Source organism: Fusarium fujikuroi, chromosome FFUJ_chr03 (genome assembly GCF_900079805.1).
Source record: "Fusarium fujikuroi IMI 58289 draft genome, chromosome FFUJ_chr03".
Classification (NCBI taxonomy): Eukaryota; Fungi; Ascomycota; class Sordariomycetes; order Hypocreales; family Nectriaceae; genus Fusarium; species Fusarium fujikuroi.
This window is the reverse complement of record NC_036624.1, coordinates 4368811-4385387: the sequence shown is the minus strand read 5'-3', so window position 1 is coordinate 4385387 and position 16577 is coordinate 4368811. Positions and strand designations below refer to the sequence as shown.

At 49.3% G+C, this 16577-nt stretch overlaps 6 protein-coding genes; 2 read left to right on the top strand and 4 right to left on the bottom strand.

Annotated features, from left to right (window-relative positions):
* Window positions 1–125: 125 nt before the first annotated feature.
* On the top strand, window positions 126–4514 carry FFUJ_03440 (related to bile acid transporter; the record flags this gene model as incomplete). The annotated part of the gene is made up of 1 exon (XM_023575288.1): window positions 126–4514. One exon carries the CDS (start codon window positions 126–128, stop codon window positions 4512–4514), a length of 4389 nt encoding a protein of 1462 aa, XP_023428492.1.
* A 2736-nt stretch (window positions 4515–7250) lies between these two features.
* Window positions 7251–8420, top strand: FFUJ_03439 (probable succinate-fumarate transporter; the record flags this gene model as incomplete). XM_023575287.1 has 4 exons in its annotated part: window positions 7251–7311; window positions 7391–7438; window positions 7509–8217; window positions 8267–8420. The coding sequence occupies 4 exons, from the start codon at window positions 7251–7253 to the stop codon at window positions 8418–8420; spliced, it is 972 nt and encodes a 323-aa protein (XP_023428491.1).
* Window positions 8421–8883: 463 nt separating this feature from the next.
* FFUJ_03438 (related to TWF1-twinfilin, an actin monomer sequestering protein) lies at window positions 8884–9979 on the bottom strand (the record flags this gene model as incomplete). XM_023575286.1 has 3 exons in its annotated part: window positions 8884–9279; window positions 9330–9913; window positions 9961–9979. 3 exons carry the CDS (start codon window positions 9977–9979, stop codon window positions 8884–8886), a joined length of 999 nt encoding a protein of 332 aa, XP_023428823.1.
* Window positions 9980–10693: 714 nt separating this feature from the next.
* On the bottom strand, window positions 10694–11678 carry FFUJ_03437 (related to TWF1-twinfilin, an actin monomer sequestering protein; the record flags this gene model as incomplete). XM_023575285.1 has 2 exons in its annotated part: window positions 10694–11429; window positions 11473–11678. The coding sequence occupies 2 exons, from the start codon at window positions 11676–11678 to the stop codon at window positions 10694–10696; spliced, it is 942 nt and encodes a 313-aa protein (XP_023428490.1).
* Window positions 11679–12085: 407 nt separating this feature from the next.
* Window positions 12086–12656, bottom strand: FFUJ_03436 (uncharacterized protein; the record flags this gene model as incomplete). XM_023575283.1 has 3 exons in its annotated part: window positions 12086–12343; window positions 12391–12578; window positions 12626–12656. 3 exons carry the CDS (start codon window positions 12654–12656, stop codon window positions 12086–12088), a joined length of 477 nt encoding a protein of 158 aa, XP_023428489.1.
* A 1069-nt stretch (window positions 12657–13725) lies between these two features.
* FFUJ_03435 (uncharacterized protein) lies at window positions 13726–14806 on the bottom strand (the record flags this gene model as incomplete). XM_023575282.1 has 3 exons in its annotated part: window positions 13726–13922; window positions 13971–14425; window positions 14481–14806. 3 exons carry the CDS (start codon window positions 14804–14806, stop codon window positions 13726–13728), a joined length of 978 nt encoding a protein of 325 aa, XP_023428488.1.
* Window positions 14807–16577: the final 1771 nt, after the last annotated feature.

Genomic DNA, 16577 nt, shown 5'->3' with positions numbered 1-16577 from the left:
CATTTACTACGTTTTCAGTCTCCGTTTATTACGTTCCATTTTGACTCTCGCCGTTTATCTCGAAAACTTGATGAGCTAAATCCTTATCCAGTTGATATATCTTGAAACTCTGGCTGTTTGCCAGTATGGCAGCCGTAGACCTCTACCACGCCAGCTTCTCGAAGCAGCTCTTCAACTACATACCCACAGACCAGCCACTGTACTCAACATGGGGTACATCATGGCCGAAGCGCGAGGTGGGCGTTATGCTCAGTCTTGATATAGCTTCAGGTTCAATACTTTTGCTATATCTTTGTCGAACGCCGTTATCACGGTTTACTCCTCGCTGGTTGCAACCGTTTGCACAAGAACCACCACCGTTTCATCCCAAGAAGAGAAAATGGACTTTTTGGACTCTCTGTCTTTTGCTCATCGCCCTAATTGGGCTTGGGCTGGCTATTAGCTCTGCTATTGTTCACTCTCATCACAAAGCTTCGTTCATGGAGCTTGTGCCTTGGACTGTAGTGGCGCTAGTTACGGTTCTGGGTCGACCTGTCCAAGCTCCCAAGTTGTTGATGCTGCAGTATCTTCTCATGATGGCAACGACTCTAACTCTCAGAGCGACCTATTACCTCAGCTTCAAGGTTAACTCAATCAACCCCTTCGACATTGGCCATCTCACCCTTGAGATCTTGGCAATTCTGGTCATCATGAATATGCCTCTACGGAACCCATTCTGGGGCTCATCGAATATCGGAAACGCCAAAGCCGCTCCATCAAACCACGTCCGGAGTCCTGAAGACAACCTCACCCTCTTCCAATTCTGGACCATGAGATGGGTAAACCCCCTATCAAAAATCGCACAAAAACGAGAAATCGCCATCGGAGACGTCTGGCAGCTCCCCTACGAGTTTCAGCACTGGAGGCTGCACCAGGTATTCCGAACGCTCAAGGGCAAGCTTCTCCCATGCCTCATCGAAGCGAACGGGCTGGATCTTCTCATCGGCACATTCGCAGCTATTCTGGAACGAGTCGCTGAAGTTTCCAATCTTCGTCTCACAAGCAAGCTTTATCAGTCTCTCGATAAGAACGACCCTGCAGAAGCTGGGCTCTGGTGTGTCGTTATCCTCACCATCGACACTGTCCGACAAATCGCAAGGACATCTTCAGGATGGTACTCCCGCAAGGCCTACGAGCGAAGTCGCGGTGAGACATTCATCGGACTCTTCAGCAAACTCCTCACAAGAGCCGTCCCAGGATCTGAAATGACAGAGAAAGACCCCTCAGCAAACATTGAAGAGACCAATGCTTCTTCCAGCCGCTTCAGCAGGTTCTTCAACCAATGCTGCGGCCGCACCAAGTCCAGACCAGCAGAGAAACCAGCACCAGACCATCAGGCCTCAAACGCAAAGGTAGTTAACCTGATCCGTGGCGATACTTATGAGATATCCCAGCGATTCTGGGAATTTCCTCGCGTCGTCGCAACGCCCATCAAAGTCATCGTCACGATCTACTACCTGATCGACATAATGGGCTGGCCATCTTGCGTCGGCTTCGGATTCATGGTCATCTTCCTCATCTGCAACTCCCTCCTCGTTCGGCAGGTCATCAAACTTGAACGTCAACGAACGGGGCATTCTGATCGGAGGGCTCAGGCTGTTGCGCATTTTGTAGAGGCTAGTCGCCCGCTCAAGCTCAATGGCTGGACATCCTCGTGGAGAGATCGCATTCTAAGGTTCAGAGATGTCGAGATGAGGAAGAGATTTCATATTTCTATCGTCAATGCTATAATCTCTACGATCAATGTCTTTGGAGGCGCGGTCTATCCGTTTGCGAGTATTTGCTTATACACACTCATCCTTGGACGCGGCCTACCCAACGACGTTATCTGGCCTTCACTACAACTCTTTGCACAGCTTGAGGCTAGTACCCGCGAGGCTTTCGATCTGATCTCTGCAGTCTGGAAGTGCACTATCCCTGTCGAGCGTGTCAACAAATACATGTCCGAACCCGACCGAGACGAAGACGCCTTTAGCGGCTGCGAAGCACGCGACATCGAGTTCCACAATGCAAGTTTCGCACGCCCCTCGACAGACCATCTCGTTCTTCGCGACTTGACCCTCAAGTTCTCAACGGGTCTGACCGTCGTGCGAGGTAAAGTTGGCTCAGGCAAATCTAGTTTATTGCTTGCGATCCTCAACGAACTGGAGCACAAGAGCGGTCACTTCTCAAGAGCCGATGAACCAATCTCGTATGCGCAGCAGCTTCCGTGGTTGCAGAACAAGAGCATCAGGGATAACATTACCTTCCATGAATCATTTGATAGTTCGAGATATCGTGAGGTCATAAGTGCTTGTGCACTGATTCCTGACTTCGCAACGTTTCCTATGGGTGATCAAACGAAGCTTGAGGAGGGCGGTATTGGACTCTCAGGCGGTCAAAAGGCGCGTGTGGCACTGGCGAGGGCGGTCTATAGTAGCTGTCGAATTCTTCTTCTGGACGATCCTCTTGCAGCTTTGGATCACGATACAGCGAGCTATATCGTTCAGCGCTTCCTTTGCGGACCGTTGGCCAAGACCCGAACAATTGTTCTCGTTACACATCGCGATGATCTCGTTCTTCGACACGCCGATCAAGTTATTGACATCAACGATGGTTACGCCCATGTCCTTACTCCAACGGAGCTCAAAGAAGAGCTCGACCATCCTCATCTCTTCAACTCCGGCCCTGCTGAAGTCCAACCTCACGAAATGCCTAACGAGCAAGTATCTGAAGAACTTCCAAGCGACAAGGGTCTTCCAGAAGAAGTCACCGAGACAGGAGCTATTCCTGTCGGTATCTATCTTAGGTACATGGGTGCAGGAGGATGGCATCTATGGGTGTTTCTATCTTTGTTCTATGGACTATCTCGGTACTGCGATATTGCGCGAGCACGACTTCTCGAAGCATGGGGCCATGAATCTGCAAACTTCGAAACTCTCATCCAGAGCGAATATTGGGGTCTTCCCAATCCCAACCAAAACCCTCGACCCTGGCTATACGTTCTCACAGGTCTATCAATCGCCCAGATCCTCTCATACGCCTCAGCGCAAGTCCTCCTCGCTTCGATCAGCATCCGCGCAGCTCGACGACTATTCAGAATCGCCATCGACAGGGTTAGCAAGGCGTCATTCCGCTACCACGATATCACACCGACAGGTCAACTCAAGAACCGCCTCATATCCGATATGGGCATGGTCGATGGTGGAATTCTTGCGCCCCTCGAGCAATTTGTGTTTAATCTGGTCGCTCTCTCGCTGAGTCTCTTCGCTATCATGACACATCAGATCTTCCTTGTAGCGGTTATCTTTGTTGTCGCCATTCTTTTCGCATACTTCTATCGTATTTACGTCCCCGCTTCTCGCTGTCTACGCCGAATGGAGATGCGATATCTGACTCCCATCATCGCCAACATTGGAGTCATGCAGGATGGTCTTGTGACGATTCGTGCTCTCAAGGTTGAGAGTCGCTTTCAAAATAAGCACCTGGAAGCGGTAGATGACTTCCAAAAGCACGATCATTTCTTCTGGAGTATGACATTCTGGCTCGACTTTAGACTTGGTATGTCTTCAGCCATCATGCGAACCATCCTCGTTCTCTCCATGGTATATATGGGCACACCAGCTAGTGCAGTCGGTTTTGTTCTGACTCAAACCAACATCGCCATGATTGCTGTTCAGCAACTATGTGAGAAGTTTGCGGCTCTTCAACTCGACGCCGTGTCGCTCGAGAGAGTCGATGCTCTGAATCGTATCCCAGAAGAACCCAGCGGCGATATCGAGCCTCCACAAGACTGGCCCAGACCATGCGATAGTGTACGCTTCCAAAATATGTCATTCAAGTACGCCGATGACCTTCCCGCGGTGCTGGACAATGTATCATTCGAGATCCCTGGCGGTTCAACTTGCGCAGTTCTTGGTCGAACAGGCTCCGGAAAGTCCACCATCGCAAACGCTCTCCTCGTAACACAAGCGCCGTACTCAGGCGCTGTCTCAATCGGAAGCATCGATCTCGCTTACATCAACCGTACAGCCCTCCGCAATCGTGTAACGTTCATCCAGCAAGATCCGATCCTCTTTCCGGGCACATTACACGATAACATCGATCCAGAAGCCAAGTTCTCCGACCAAGATTGCACAAACGCAATTCATCGCGTTCTCGGTACTGACTGGGGTCTCGAAACCCGCATTGACGCAGGCGGAAAGAACCTGAGTCAGGGGCAAAGGCAGCTCGTGGGTATATGTCGAGCAGTACTGCGACGAAGTGGCCTGGTCATTCTCGACGAAGCAACAGCATCAATTGATCGTGGGACAGCGGCTATGGTGCAGAGGATCCTTAGGCAGGAACTCAGAGAGAGCACTGTCATCACGATTGCGCATCGGTTGGAGGCTGTGGAGGATGCGACGTGGTGCTTGAGGTTGGATAGAGGGAGGGTGGTTGAGTGCGGGCCAGCGAATAATATAGGGAGAAATGCTGGGGAGGCGGCAGATATATAAGGAAAAGTTGTGCCAGTTATTGCGATTCAGGCGCTATAGATTAGATCAGCAGGTTGAAGATGAAATGGGGTGTTGGATACTATCCAAGCGTATATAAAATAGTACGTCCTCAAGCCGGAAGTGAAAAGAGTGAACGGGCCTGTTGGCTTTATATGATTGAAGACTTGTGATAAGTCTGTAAGCTTCACATTGGTTGCTTGGCTTGACTGAAGACCTCTGACTCATCATGACAGATGGGGGTATACAACTGATACATGAGATGGATCGTTGTGGATGACCTTTGCAAACAGGCATTAGAGTAAGGAGTCTGTTTGTAGGTCGCGTCACGCGAAGTGTCCGGTGCATAGACCTCATGGTGGAAGTTTGTCCTCACTTGACATGGATGATTCCATGACCAAGTTGCATATAAAGAGTAAAGCAAAGCGAGGTCGGATCTCGTCTTACAAGCATATCAACAGACAATATCACATTATCAAGAACGTAGCAAACAATTACGAGCCACAGCAATCTTCCCACGTTTCATCCCAAATACCCCCCATCGTCAGTCCCTGGCGAAATTCAAGACTTTGGGGGTTTGCAGTATCGGGATGTGGATACAGCATGATTCGCGGTAAGCGGACCAGTCAAATCAGTCTAATTAATGATCTTGGACCCTGGCGGTTGAAGTCACATCCGGGTATAATTTGGAGACAGGGGGCTCTTCCGTTTTATACCGTGTTCTCAATTCTTGAGATGGATGCAGACCTGAGGCTATTCACAAACATGCAAAGTGAGGAAGTAGTAAATAGCTTCAGCATGTACCGTAGAAATAGTAATAGCCGTGACTATCTAGCGGAGACCTTCCTGGCCGGGTCGGCTACGACCTTTGACCGTCGCGGCTCCGCGAAGTGGACCCTCCCATTCCGACACTCTCAGACTCTCTCGGAAGCGCCTCAGGTACACAGCCAATCAGACCTCACATCCGAGCCTCCGAAACTCCGACCTCGAGCTCCGAGTTTGATGGAAACATGGAAGGCATATAACATCGGCATCTATCCGTGCCTAACCTTGTCTCTAAACGATCCTGTGCTGAATCTTATCGGAACAGCACGGAAGAGTTTATACTCACGATTTCCGCGGTTCAAGGAGGGGCACTTACATATAGCATATCCTACGTCGGCAATCGATATCCTCCCCTTTTACAGGCACGGCAGTGCTAGAGTCTTTACCCGACGGTGAAGCATTTCCGGAAATTTATTTATAAAAAATAAAAAAACAGATCCTGAGATTTTTAATAAAGGTGATATGGAAATAACTGGAAATCGAAGGCTGAGTCCACTTGCAGACCTCGGCAAAGCTCGGTCATGCGCTTCACCTTTTTTTTCTTGCTATTGTTTTACTTCTCCCCTTGACGAGCGGACGATGGCCGTTTGGAGAGGGTGTGAGTCTTGGTCAAGGGTGTGTAGGTAGGAATAAAGAGCTGTGGGGGGTTGTAATTGGTGGTAGCTACTGTTGAAGTGATGAAAGAGAACCAATGGTTCAAAGAGAGTCCCTGCTTGGAGCTCGTGATCATGAATACGTAAATTCTCCCTTCACCTGCCTGCGCTGGGGCTGTCATGATACACACGGCTCTGCCCTTTCTCCTCACGAATAAAGTTGATTATCTAACGGGGAAGAGACCCCGCAATATCACAAGCTCGGCTACCCGTCGGTAAAAGACTATCGACGTCACTTACAACCAATCTCTCACCGAGCTCGCTCTCGTAAATTGAGTCATCCCAAGCTCGTGATCACCAAACTTATTTCCTTCAACACTTTCTACAGTTGTGGCATGTGCCACTCTTAAAGGAACAGTCAGAGAGAATCGTTGTTCTCGGCCGCATGGAATGATGCTCTGAACCCTGGTCCTCCATCTGCCCGGACCACTCACTGGTGGGGCCATTGACTTCTCGGTCTAAAGAAACCCAGAGCTGAGAGGGCCGACGTCAGAGTTCGTGGAATATTGAGAGTGAGAGTTTCTTGTGTTGGTTCTGGAAGGGGTTTAGGGGAGTTGCATGTGAGAGACGATGGGACGGCATCTGGGAGAGAGGGTGTGAAGGCATGAAGCTACATGCCATGATGAGAATGCGTTTTGGCAGTTGATTTTGAAGCTCAGAAACATGTTTTTTCAACAGATCATGTAATAGATAGAGCAATCAAGATGCTCAATCTTATCATTTCACACAAATCACACCTTTGAATGCCGTGTCTCCAGCCAATTCATTGCCAAGGCATCCTCCGAGGTCTTCCATTCTCACCCCCAATCCCGTTCCCGTCCATTCCCCAACTCCAACTTATTTTTCCCCGTAATCTAGTTCTAGTTCACAATGTGGGGTTCTCCGGACTTCAATCATAACCTTTTGAGGTGTGTAAGTATTAGACCCTCTACTAGACTCGGTCCATCGCCGACATGGATCGTGGTCATGGCATATGCTACTCTACTCGTCTCTACTCTTTAAATTGTTTCCCTCGTCCTCCGATTTCCGCTCTTGTTTCTCTTCTCTCCTCTTAGCCCTCTCTTTCACTTTTTCGTCCCTTTCACTCTGTCCCGTCTGTCTGTTCCTCTTGTCCTCCCGAAGCTAGACTAAAGTAAATAAAATCAATCATCCACCGATCCGAACCTCGGCTCTACGAACTCGGCGCAAACCTCTCGGATTTTGGAATAGTTGTTGTTGTTTGACTCGGCGCAAGATTGACCGAGAGATCAATTCTGTCGCAATGGCTTCAAAGAATGGAAATGGAAAGAAACAGCCGCCCTCAGCGGCTGTCAACCTCATTGGTATGTCGCAGCCAAAGAAAACGGTTCTTAGAGACCAATTCTCCATGCGCAATTGTACAGAAACTAATATGAGTCGCAGCTGGTGGTGGTGCTGGTATGATGGAAGCTCTCGCATGTCATCCCCTCGGTAAGCTCCAGTCGCAAACCCAAAAAATCTCACAACCAAGAAAAAGTGATTAACATGTGAAATAAAAAAGACACAATCAAAGTCCGCATGCAGCTCTCAAGGCGCGCGCGCCAACCAGGTGCCCCCAAGCGCGGCTTCATCAAGACGGGCGCTGCCATCATCGCAAAAGAGACACCTCTCGGTCTCTACAAGGGTCTCGGCGCCGTCCTCACTGGCATTGTGCCAAAGATGGCCATCCGCTTCACCTCCTTTGAGTGGTACAAGCAGATCCTCGCTGATCCCACAACCGGCGCCGTCTCTGGAAAGGCTACCTTCATTGCCGGTCTCTCAGCCGGTGTCACAGAAGCCGTTGCCGTCGTCACGCCCATGGAGGTCATCAAGATTCGCCTGCAGGCCCAGCACCACTCCATGGCAGATCCCCTCGACGTCCCCAAGTATCGTAATGCTGCGCATGCGCTGTACACTGTTGTTAAGGAGGAGGGTTTCGGCGCGCTGTACCGCGGTGTGAGCTTGACGGCGTTGCGACAGGGTTCTAACCAGGCTGTCAACTTTACTGCGTACAGCTACTTTAAGGATTGGTTGAAGAAGTGGCAGCCCCAGTATGAGAACACAAACCTGCCCAACTGGCAGACTACTCTTATCGGTCTTGTTTCTGGTGCTATGGGTCCTATGAGCAACGCCCCTATCGATACTATTAAGACTCGTCTGCAAAAGGCTACTGCTGAGCCTGGAGTTAGCGCCTGGACACGAATTACTCGAATTGCCGGAGACATGTTCAAGTAAGTCACATTTCGATATGACACAAAGTAATAAACTGACTCGACCCAGGCAAGAAGGAGTTCACGCTTTCTACAAGGGTATCACACCTCGAATCATGCGTGTCGCCCCAGGTCAAGCCGTCACCTTCACCGTCTACGAGTTCCTCAAGGATAAGCTAGAAAAGAGCAACATTTCCCTAGTCGGAGGCAAGTACGAGGAATAGAGCAGTGGCAGCAAACCACGAAATCACCATCATCGACTGAAGCTCTTTGTTGGGGAACCTTTTTACCCAGAAGGACGAACCACGAGAGCGTCAGTCAAACATATACCTTGGAAGCCGCTTTAGATCGTCTCAGTTTCTAACCAATTCACAGTGCAAGTTGCTGTGAAGGAAGCTGAAGAGTCGATCTAAGATAGCAAGATGAAAGAAGGACAAAAGAAAAAGAAGGATGAAGAGGATAGAGAGCGGACAAGTATACCATGCATTGGAGTGAAGGGCGGCTTGGGTTCTTATTGCGTGCATGCATCTTGGATATATACCAGCATCTGTAGCTTGGGCAATTGACTTTTTTTGTGCATCAATCTCAACGTTTATCTAACCCCCGTTTCAAACTGTAGGCGCTGAAAAGAGCAAACAAGTAATCTGACCGTTTCACCATACTGACTCAGATCTCGTGAACTCAGATTCATCGACCAGGTCGCTTGGGTCGGCTAAAGCCCTGTCGGGCCGCAACCTTGGGATGCAGATCCTCCAAAACCGACTGCTCGGTAATCTCACTAGGCTCCTCAACCTCAAACTTCTTCTCAAGCTTAAGACCAGCCTCCCGTTCAGCGACCTCCAGAACGGATCGCTTCATCAGGGGGTACATCATTCGGAACTTGATGGACTTGTTTCCGGGTGTTGACGGGCAGGTGTAGAAGAACAGAATGGGGCTCGACTCAGCGCCGTTGTGCGTGTGAGTGTAGCGGTAGAAGGTGAACCGCGGCTCAGTTGAGGAGATGGCCTGCGTCAGTTCTGAGATCCCGCTTGGGGTGGGTGCCTCGGGGACGAGCTCCACCACCTCGGTATCGGGGTTGATTTTCTATAGAGGGCTTAGTTTATGTGGAATCAGTTCATGGTTCAAGTACTTACCAGCATCGTCACGATTCGGCCTCCGTCCTGGCCAACTTCCTTCAGAGCAGCAACAGCGTCTTCGGAGATGGGCATAGCAAAGTTCTTGCTAAGATGAATCTCCTTATGGCCTGTTCCTGATCCCGCCTCTTGCTCAGCACGCTTGACCTCGCCCAATTGCTGCTCCTCTTCGGTGAGCGGTGCATCCAGCTTATTATGCGCATCATGCTTCTCGAAGCCCTTCACGCTCAACTCCTCGGCTGTCGTAGCAAAGATGGTCTCTCTGAAATGTTCTGTTCCCAGCTCACGCACAAAGGTCAAGCGTGTTGAAGCGAATAGCATCTTTTGGCGCACCTTTGCTGAGTCGGGGACATAGGTAATGGCTAGGAATCGAGGAGCGGTGTCATAGCGACGCAGGATAATGTAGAGAGCGGCATCAGGCTTAAGATGAGGCTCGAGGCCAGATAGGTTATCGGAGAATGAGCTTGACTTTGAAGGGATCGTAGCAACGGGAACCAGAGCCTCTTTCTCAATGGTTGCGAGGAGACCAAAGGTGTCGTCCGACGACAGCAACGAGTTGAACTGGTCCTGCAGCTCCTGAGAGGCTGCAATTGTCAGCAGGAGTCCATCGCTGGAGTCTCTATAGTCTTACCTGATATTCCGGACTGCATCTTGCCTATCTCATGGGTTGTAGGTGTAGGTATCGATGTTGTCTTGGGTTGCTCCGTCGTCAGCTCTACCCCGCCACTTTCCCCTACGTTGGCACTTGGAGCTCCAGTGGGGCCGCCATTCATGCATTGATTCCATTTACGTCAGATGTCTCAATTTGCTTACCCTACATTCGTCAATCTCTGGGACACTTCTCGGGGAGCAAGAAAATATCAGGCCTTGAGAGAGGATACTAAAATAAACTTAAAAAAATGTATCCTAAGCTTGGGCTAAATTTACCTGTACTAAATTATCTAAATCTTTATATTTTTTAGGACTAAGGTTCTGAGTTCTTTTCTCCCTCTGACATCTATTGATATATAGAATACTTGAATGCGAGGGGTTTGACTACAAGAGATTCACAAATAAAAGACTCTATTCGTAGTGAGATCTGGCGGACGTTCAAGTCCCGTACCTGCAATCACGGGTCAGGGGAAAAGCACAATTACACGATTAAGTTGACTGGCACAGTAAAATCGGCATTGAACAAAGGATCTAAACAGCCTTAGAAGCCGTGTATTCTTTTCTCCTCCCATTAAGATATTGTACACTGTTGACCTAGACGGCCTCAAGATTGCTTGACATCAACCACAATACCATCCAGCTACCTAGACATTGTTTCCCTCTGGTGCTTCCAAGAGCATATGAATGTAAAGTCGGATTGTTATCCCCCATCGCTAAATAGCCATGATGACCATGAACAGGAGACCGCCAATTGTGGACAGGATCGAGATGTCAAGGCGCCTCGACTCTGACACATCCACCTGGCTTGGTGACACGGTGGGAAGAGGGCCCGTCTCTGTCACCAAAGTCTCACTTGTGGAAGGCTCTGTTTGAGACTTGGGTGGAATTCTAGGCATCTCCCTCGTAGAGTCTGGGGCACTCGCTGCTGGGGCCAATGGGGATACAGTCGAAGGCAACGTGAGAGTAGACGGGAAGTTGATGGTTGACTGTGGAGGTGACTGCTCAGGCTGATCAGGCGAGGTAACGGGAGGATCAGATGGAATGGAAGTCAACGATGGGGGGGTAACTGATGTCCCAGGGGGTTGCTGAACAGCCTCGGTTGACGGCGAGGGAGCCTGAACAACCTCACTCTGAGGAACGGGAGCGCCTGGGAGAGGGGACGATGTAGCCACGGGGAGTGCATCAGAAGCAAACGAAGCCTGTGGAGCCATGGAGGCGGGGACAGCATTGATAGACATAGGCTGGTTCAGCGGGTTTTCTTGCTGAGGCACAGGTTCGGAAGCTTGAAGCTCAGCCGGTTCGATGATGAACAAGTTCGAGATGCTGGGAGTACCCTCGGGGCAGATTCCACCACACATGGGAGAGTTGGGGTCCTGAGAACACGGGTAGTTGCAGGAGTGTTCGTCGACCGACTTGATGGCGCTGACATCATCTCCGCAACGGCAAGCACTGAAAACATTAGACTTCGTCTGATGATTAGACAGTAACTTACTCAGGAGACACCGCGGCAAACATGTGGCCAGCGCAGGCGTCTTGGCATGCTTCAGGAGTCAAGATCCCGTTGGGAAGCGGAACTGGGTTGCTGAAGGCCGCAGCGTCAACAGTGGCACAGCCCCAGTACTTAAACTGCTCTCCATAAGATGTTTGGCCAAGGGCAGCCGTGACGCCAAAGGCAGCGATCAATAGATGAGAAAACATGATGAGATGAAGTAGAACACGGAATGAGAATGAAGAGCAAACGAGAGTAGTTTCGCGGTTCAGGTTTATGGTGGGGGATATTGGACCAGACGATGGAAAGAAAAAAGTAATGGAGGAGGAGGAGAAGGATTTGAAGTGAGGAAGGACGTTGAGGGCGTGGTTTGCGCATGGTTCGGGAAGGAGGTTCAGATTTCTTCTGACGAGGGCAGGAGCTGTGCCCACGCCTGCCTACCTACCTTACTACCTATCGCAGGAATTTTGAACACAGTCCGAAAACGCCGAAGGCCTTTTGCCTCATGATCCTAAACAACAACCTAATCCCTATCATCCTCCGGGCTTTCACGCCCCAATGTGCCCGGACTACTGACTGAATGTGATGAATCTCGCCGAGCCGCCCCGATGACTCTCTAATTTCCTGTCGGGGCGGGCGCTGCTGATGTTAAAGCAGCTTCTCCTTGAGGTTCCCACGTGCCGCCATTCTTCTCCGCAAGCTCTCGCATCGCATTCGCGTCAATCTTGTTGAAGAGGGTAGTGATTTCACCAATATCACGGTCAATTTGCTCCTCCTTCTCTTTGCGATGTTCATCAGCTCTGTCGACAGGTCCAAATACCCAGAGCTCTTTGATTGTACGAGTCAGAGCAAGTAGTTCCTTGATGCTCTCGTACTGTTCGATGTCAGTGACGGTGCTCCGATTGTGCTCTGTAAACTTACGAGCTCGTCAAACTTTCTTTGTGTTCTTAAGCCTGCGGCTGCCATTGTATCGGGATCTCTGTAGTTCAGTTTGTTCGCCTGGGCCTCGTAGTCGCCCTGCTTTTCCTTGTCCATGCCATTTACAGTGACGCAATTCATCAAATCCCGGTAGGACCTGAGGATCTCGGAGATGATTTTCTGATGCTTGTCTGAGCGCTGTTAGCAAAGTGATAATATTCGGTCAAGAAGATCTTACCCATCAGATTAGTGGGAGTTGATGTATCCATATTGAAATATGGACTGTTGATAGGATTGTGGTTTGAGAGTATTACAGACTTGCCAAATTTTGATGGATAACTGTAAGTGTGATGTTTGTGAAGCTGTGAATATGTTGTAAAGGTGAGCTTTGATAGGAGCTTCTGGTTGAGCTTGAAAGAAGTGGGGGTGGGACTTCAATTCCGTGTGGAGGTGGGGGACCAGAATCACAGATGACAAAAGTACTTAGGCAACTTAGCACAAGTTGAGGACACCTTTTACAGAGTTTATTTTTGTATACTCTAAGTTCTGATGTTTTCTTGGTCCCTGAGTTTTGGTTACTAACGTTAGAGAACAAGAGGCTCAGAACAGGAAACATGACTATGATCTATGGATAGTATCCATTGGATTCGTTTAAGAAATAGCATCAATGTCAAATAATGTAAACAAATTGATGCCATATTTATGTTTAGCCCCAGATCTCTGAACTTATAATACAGCATCGTGACAACTTGGCTTCTGTGTTAGTGAACTCTAATAAATTACATGAACTTTCGCAAATGCCGTGTCCTCAGGGGCATGCAACTTATACCCTCTCTCACCAAAATGTCAAGACCTTGATGCATTATGTTAAACTAAACTCAGCAAAAAGTATCCTAAACATACCTAGTACTTAAAGTCTTTTTATCATTTAGAATCATGGGGCCGAGTTTTCTCTCCTCCCCTAGGTCAGATACCTGAAGTTCACAGGCTCGAAATTAATCATTTTTATCTTCTCATCAGACGAGGTTACGGATAGACCTTCTCATCTTCCCTAGCATGTGTATCATTTCAATGGTCTTGTTAATTATTCCGTGATGATGTTACAGAAACTCTACTTGGTGCAGACATAACAGATTGCCCAACCCAATCCTAGACGCCCATCCCATAACCAATAATTCCAGAACCCAGAAGTAAGGGATACTTGCGCTTCCCTTTCGTCGAAACACTTCCCATAAAAGGCCCCAAATTAAACATGCAGTGCAGACTTTCGAGAAAACCCCCATCATTCGTAAAATCCCTATAGGCGATGCGAGCTCATTATCTTTGTCCCTCCTTTATTTATGGTTGTCCTTTCCATCCACGGTTCTCTCCCTTCCATCCGAGCTGGGGCCAACCCTTAGGGAGGGTTGAGAAGGGAGGGAGTGTGTATTGGCCCTCACACTTATCTGCCTCGCATTTGAGATCGCACATGCCATAGTTCTGGCAATAACAATCGGCGGCGTTTGGACAATTGACTGCGGGCTTGCCAAAGATGACTGTGAAAAGTTAGTTTATCAGTAACTTTGTGTGGATATTGAACGTACTGTGCCATGAGTATTCAAGAACTCTGCCACTGAGGTCATCTCCCAAAGCAGACACAATCAGCCACTCACGAAATCGTACATATTCGGCACGAGGACGCAAGTGAATGGTCTCACGGCGAACAGCAAATTGTGAGCAACATGTGACGCCGACCTCCTCAGGAATCTCTAGACTGGGAAATAGCTCCTGGAAAGCGGCCTTGTAAACATGGCGGGCGTGAATAGGTTCGCCCTCCTTCGCAGGAGCCTCGTCCTTGATGGGTCGAATCTCAGCAGGACAGCCAAGGACCCAGACACATCGCAAATTGGCATAGCCGACCTTCTTTAGATTATCGAAACGAAAATTTTGGAGCAGAGGGAGAGCATCGTAATCGGGGTTGTCATTGTGCCATTGGAAGCGCTCAGCGTGGTGGAAGACGACGTTGCCGGGCAGGGAGTCGTATCGATCAATGATGTAGCTGCAGGCAGAAATATCAGTACCAGGAATACAGAATTGGGAATAAAAAGACATACGTCAGGAAGACCATAGCCTCGCGACCCTTGTTCATAGGCACAGTCAGCTTGGCCTTGTTGTCGTCGACCACGTAGATGTTCTTCTTCCATTCAGGGAGATATTCATCAAGCCACGAAACATTTTCATGCTTCATACTTGCGACCACCATCTCGACGTCGTTGTCGCCCAGGGCCATATGAGAGTAGTCATTTCTATGTTTTCGCGCCGGCGTACTCGAGGGTAAAAAAGTGTCGCGGAAGAAGTAGATAAATACGACGAAGAAGACAAATGCGCCGACAGTGTTGGCGCGATTCGTACGCTGTCGAGGACTCCAATGACCAGCCATGATGAACAATGGCGGTCGAGATGGGCGCGCGGAAAAGGTAGAATTCGAAAAGACAACGAGTCGTTTTGAACGGCGATGGGGGATAAATGAGAGTCGAAAGGGTCGGAGTTTGAAGCAAGGGTTGACGATACTCGAGGTATGGTGGTCAGGCACTTTGTTCTTAGGGGGTCTTGAGGATTATCCCTTGAACTGGGATGGGGTGACGGGGAGCTCGCCCTTGAATGGAATGGCTTTGGGGCTGTCAAGAACCAGACCCTTCAAAGCCGCAGTGGCTTGGCCGCATCTGGTGGATCATCTTCATTGGATCCCCTGCGTTAGTGTGTATAGCGAGCCACTGGCTTCTTCAACATTGGAGATCAGGGACTATTTCTCGTCATCTGCATCATTGACGTGGTTTGGAATGAAGTGACTGTTGATCATGATACACATTTAGTGATTACACTCGTAACGGCCGGAGAAGAAAGTTAACCTTTCAGGTGTGACGGGTAGCAAACCGATCAAGCTTATCACCACAGGCGCTCAGAGATTCGGGCCACCACGAAGCTTCCAAGCCACCATACCAAGCTCAATACCTCTCAATATGATAAGCTTCGGCAATTGCTGCTTTGAGCCGTAAGAAAGATCGTGCATGCTTGATAGTCCAGATTAACAAATCTTGAAGCGCCCCTAGGGTAAGCACGAATGGGTATCCTTACAGCTGCTGGAAACCGATTTATTCAGCCAGAGTCCCCATGTTCTCTGCTTAAGCTGCCACTCAGCCCTACGATCGTGATCACCAACTTCTGGTTAGTCTCCCAAGCGCATGGAGCTCGGCGATCTCGCAACCTCAAACGGGACCTCAGGTCGAGCACTCAGAGCGCCTCTGCTGGGCTACACATCGAGAGGAATAAAAGACCACCCTGCATACTCGCAACGGAGTCAAACCACCAACAAGGTGGCTCGCATATCTCAGAGGCGAGGCAGAAAGCAGTGACACAATGAATTACGAAGCACAAGCCCTTCTGACGGTACGGGCCCCCATTGGGCTTTATGGACACAAAGCCTTACAAAATGAGTATTTCAGACTGGGTTTTGAAGTGCAAAGTCCTTCTTCCAGATCTCCATCACCTCTTCGCCTATAATTATAGGTTAAGCTGGCAACGTGATGGCCCCTAGAGCTCAAGGAATCTCTTCAAACCGGCTGCATATAGGGCTTTGTCTTATTTAGACGAATTCTGCTCCTGCAACCCAGCTGCCAGCTTCGGGTGCTCATGCTGATGAACCCAAAACCTCAGGGCGCCGCTCGATTGACACTTACCTTACAAACACTGATTCCGCCCCCATTTGATCCCACGAAATCCACATATAATGATCACCCGAAGGTAACAACAGTCATGGCCTTCGGATACCATATCCTATGGCTTCACCCGCCTGCTTGTCGTCCTGAAGGAACAGTAAAGATTATCGCAGTCGAATGAAAGAGCTGTGCCGATGAAAATAGCTAGAGATAGACGAATGAGTATAATAATTGAGTGCCTTGAGCATACCCGAAGCAATGGAACGAATGTCCATGAAATACGGAGTACGGGTGCCGGCAGCATTAACAATACCTAGACAAGTCCTCGCCTGGGCCTGGGTACGAGTAACCCAGTCTGATCCTTCAAGCTCAAAGCACCTTTACGCAGCCGAAGTGACCAAACTGAGGCTCAGAGGATAGTGCCTGGTTCATCTCCGCGTTTCTCAGGCCTCGGCTACATGTGCAGCAATTTATACAATATTCCGTAAATGAGTA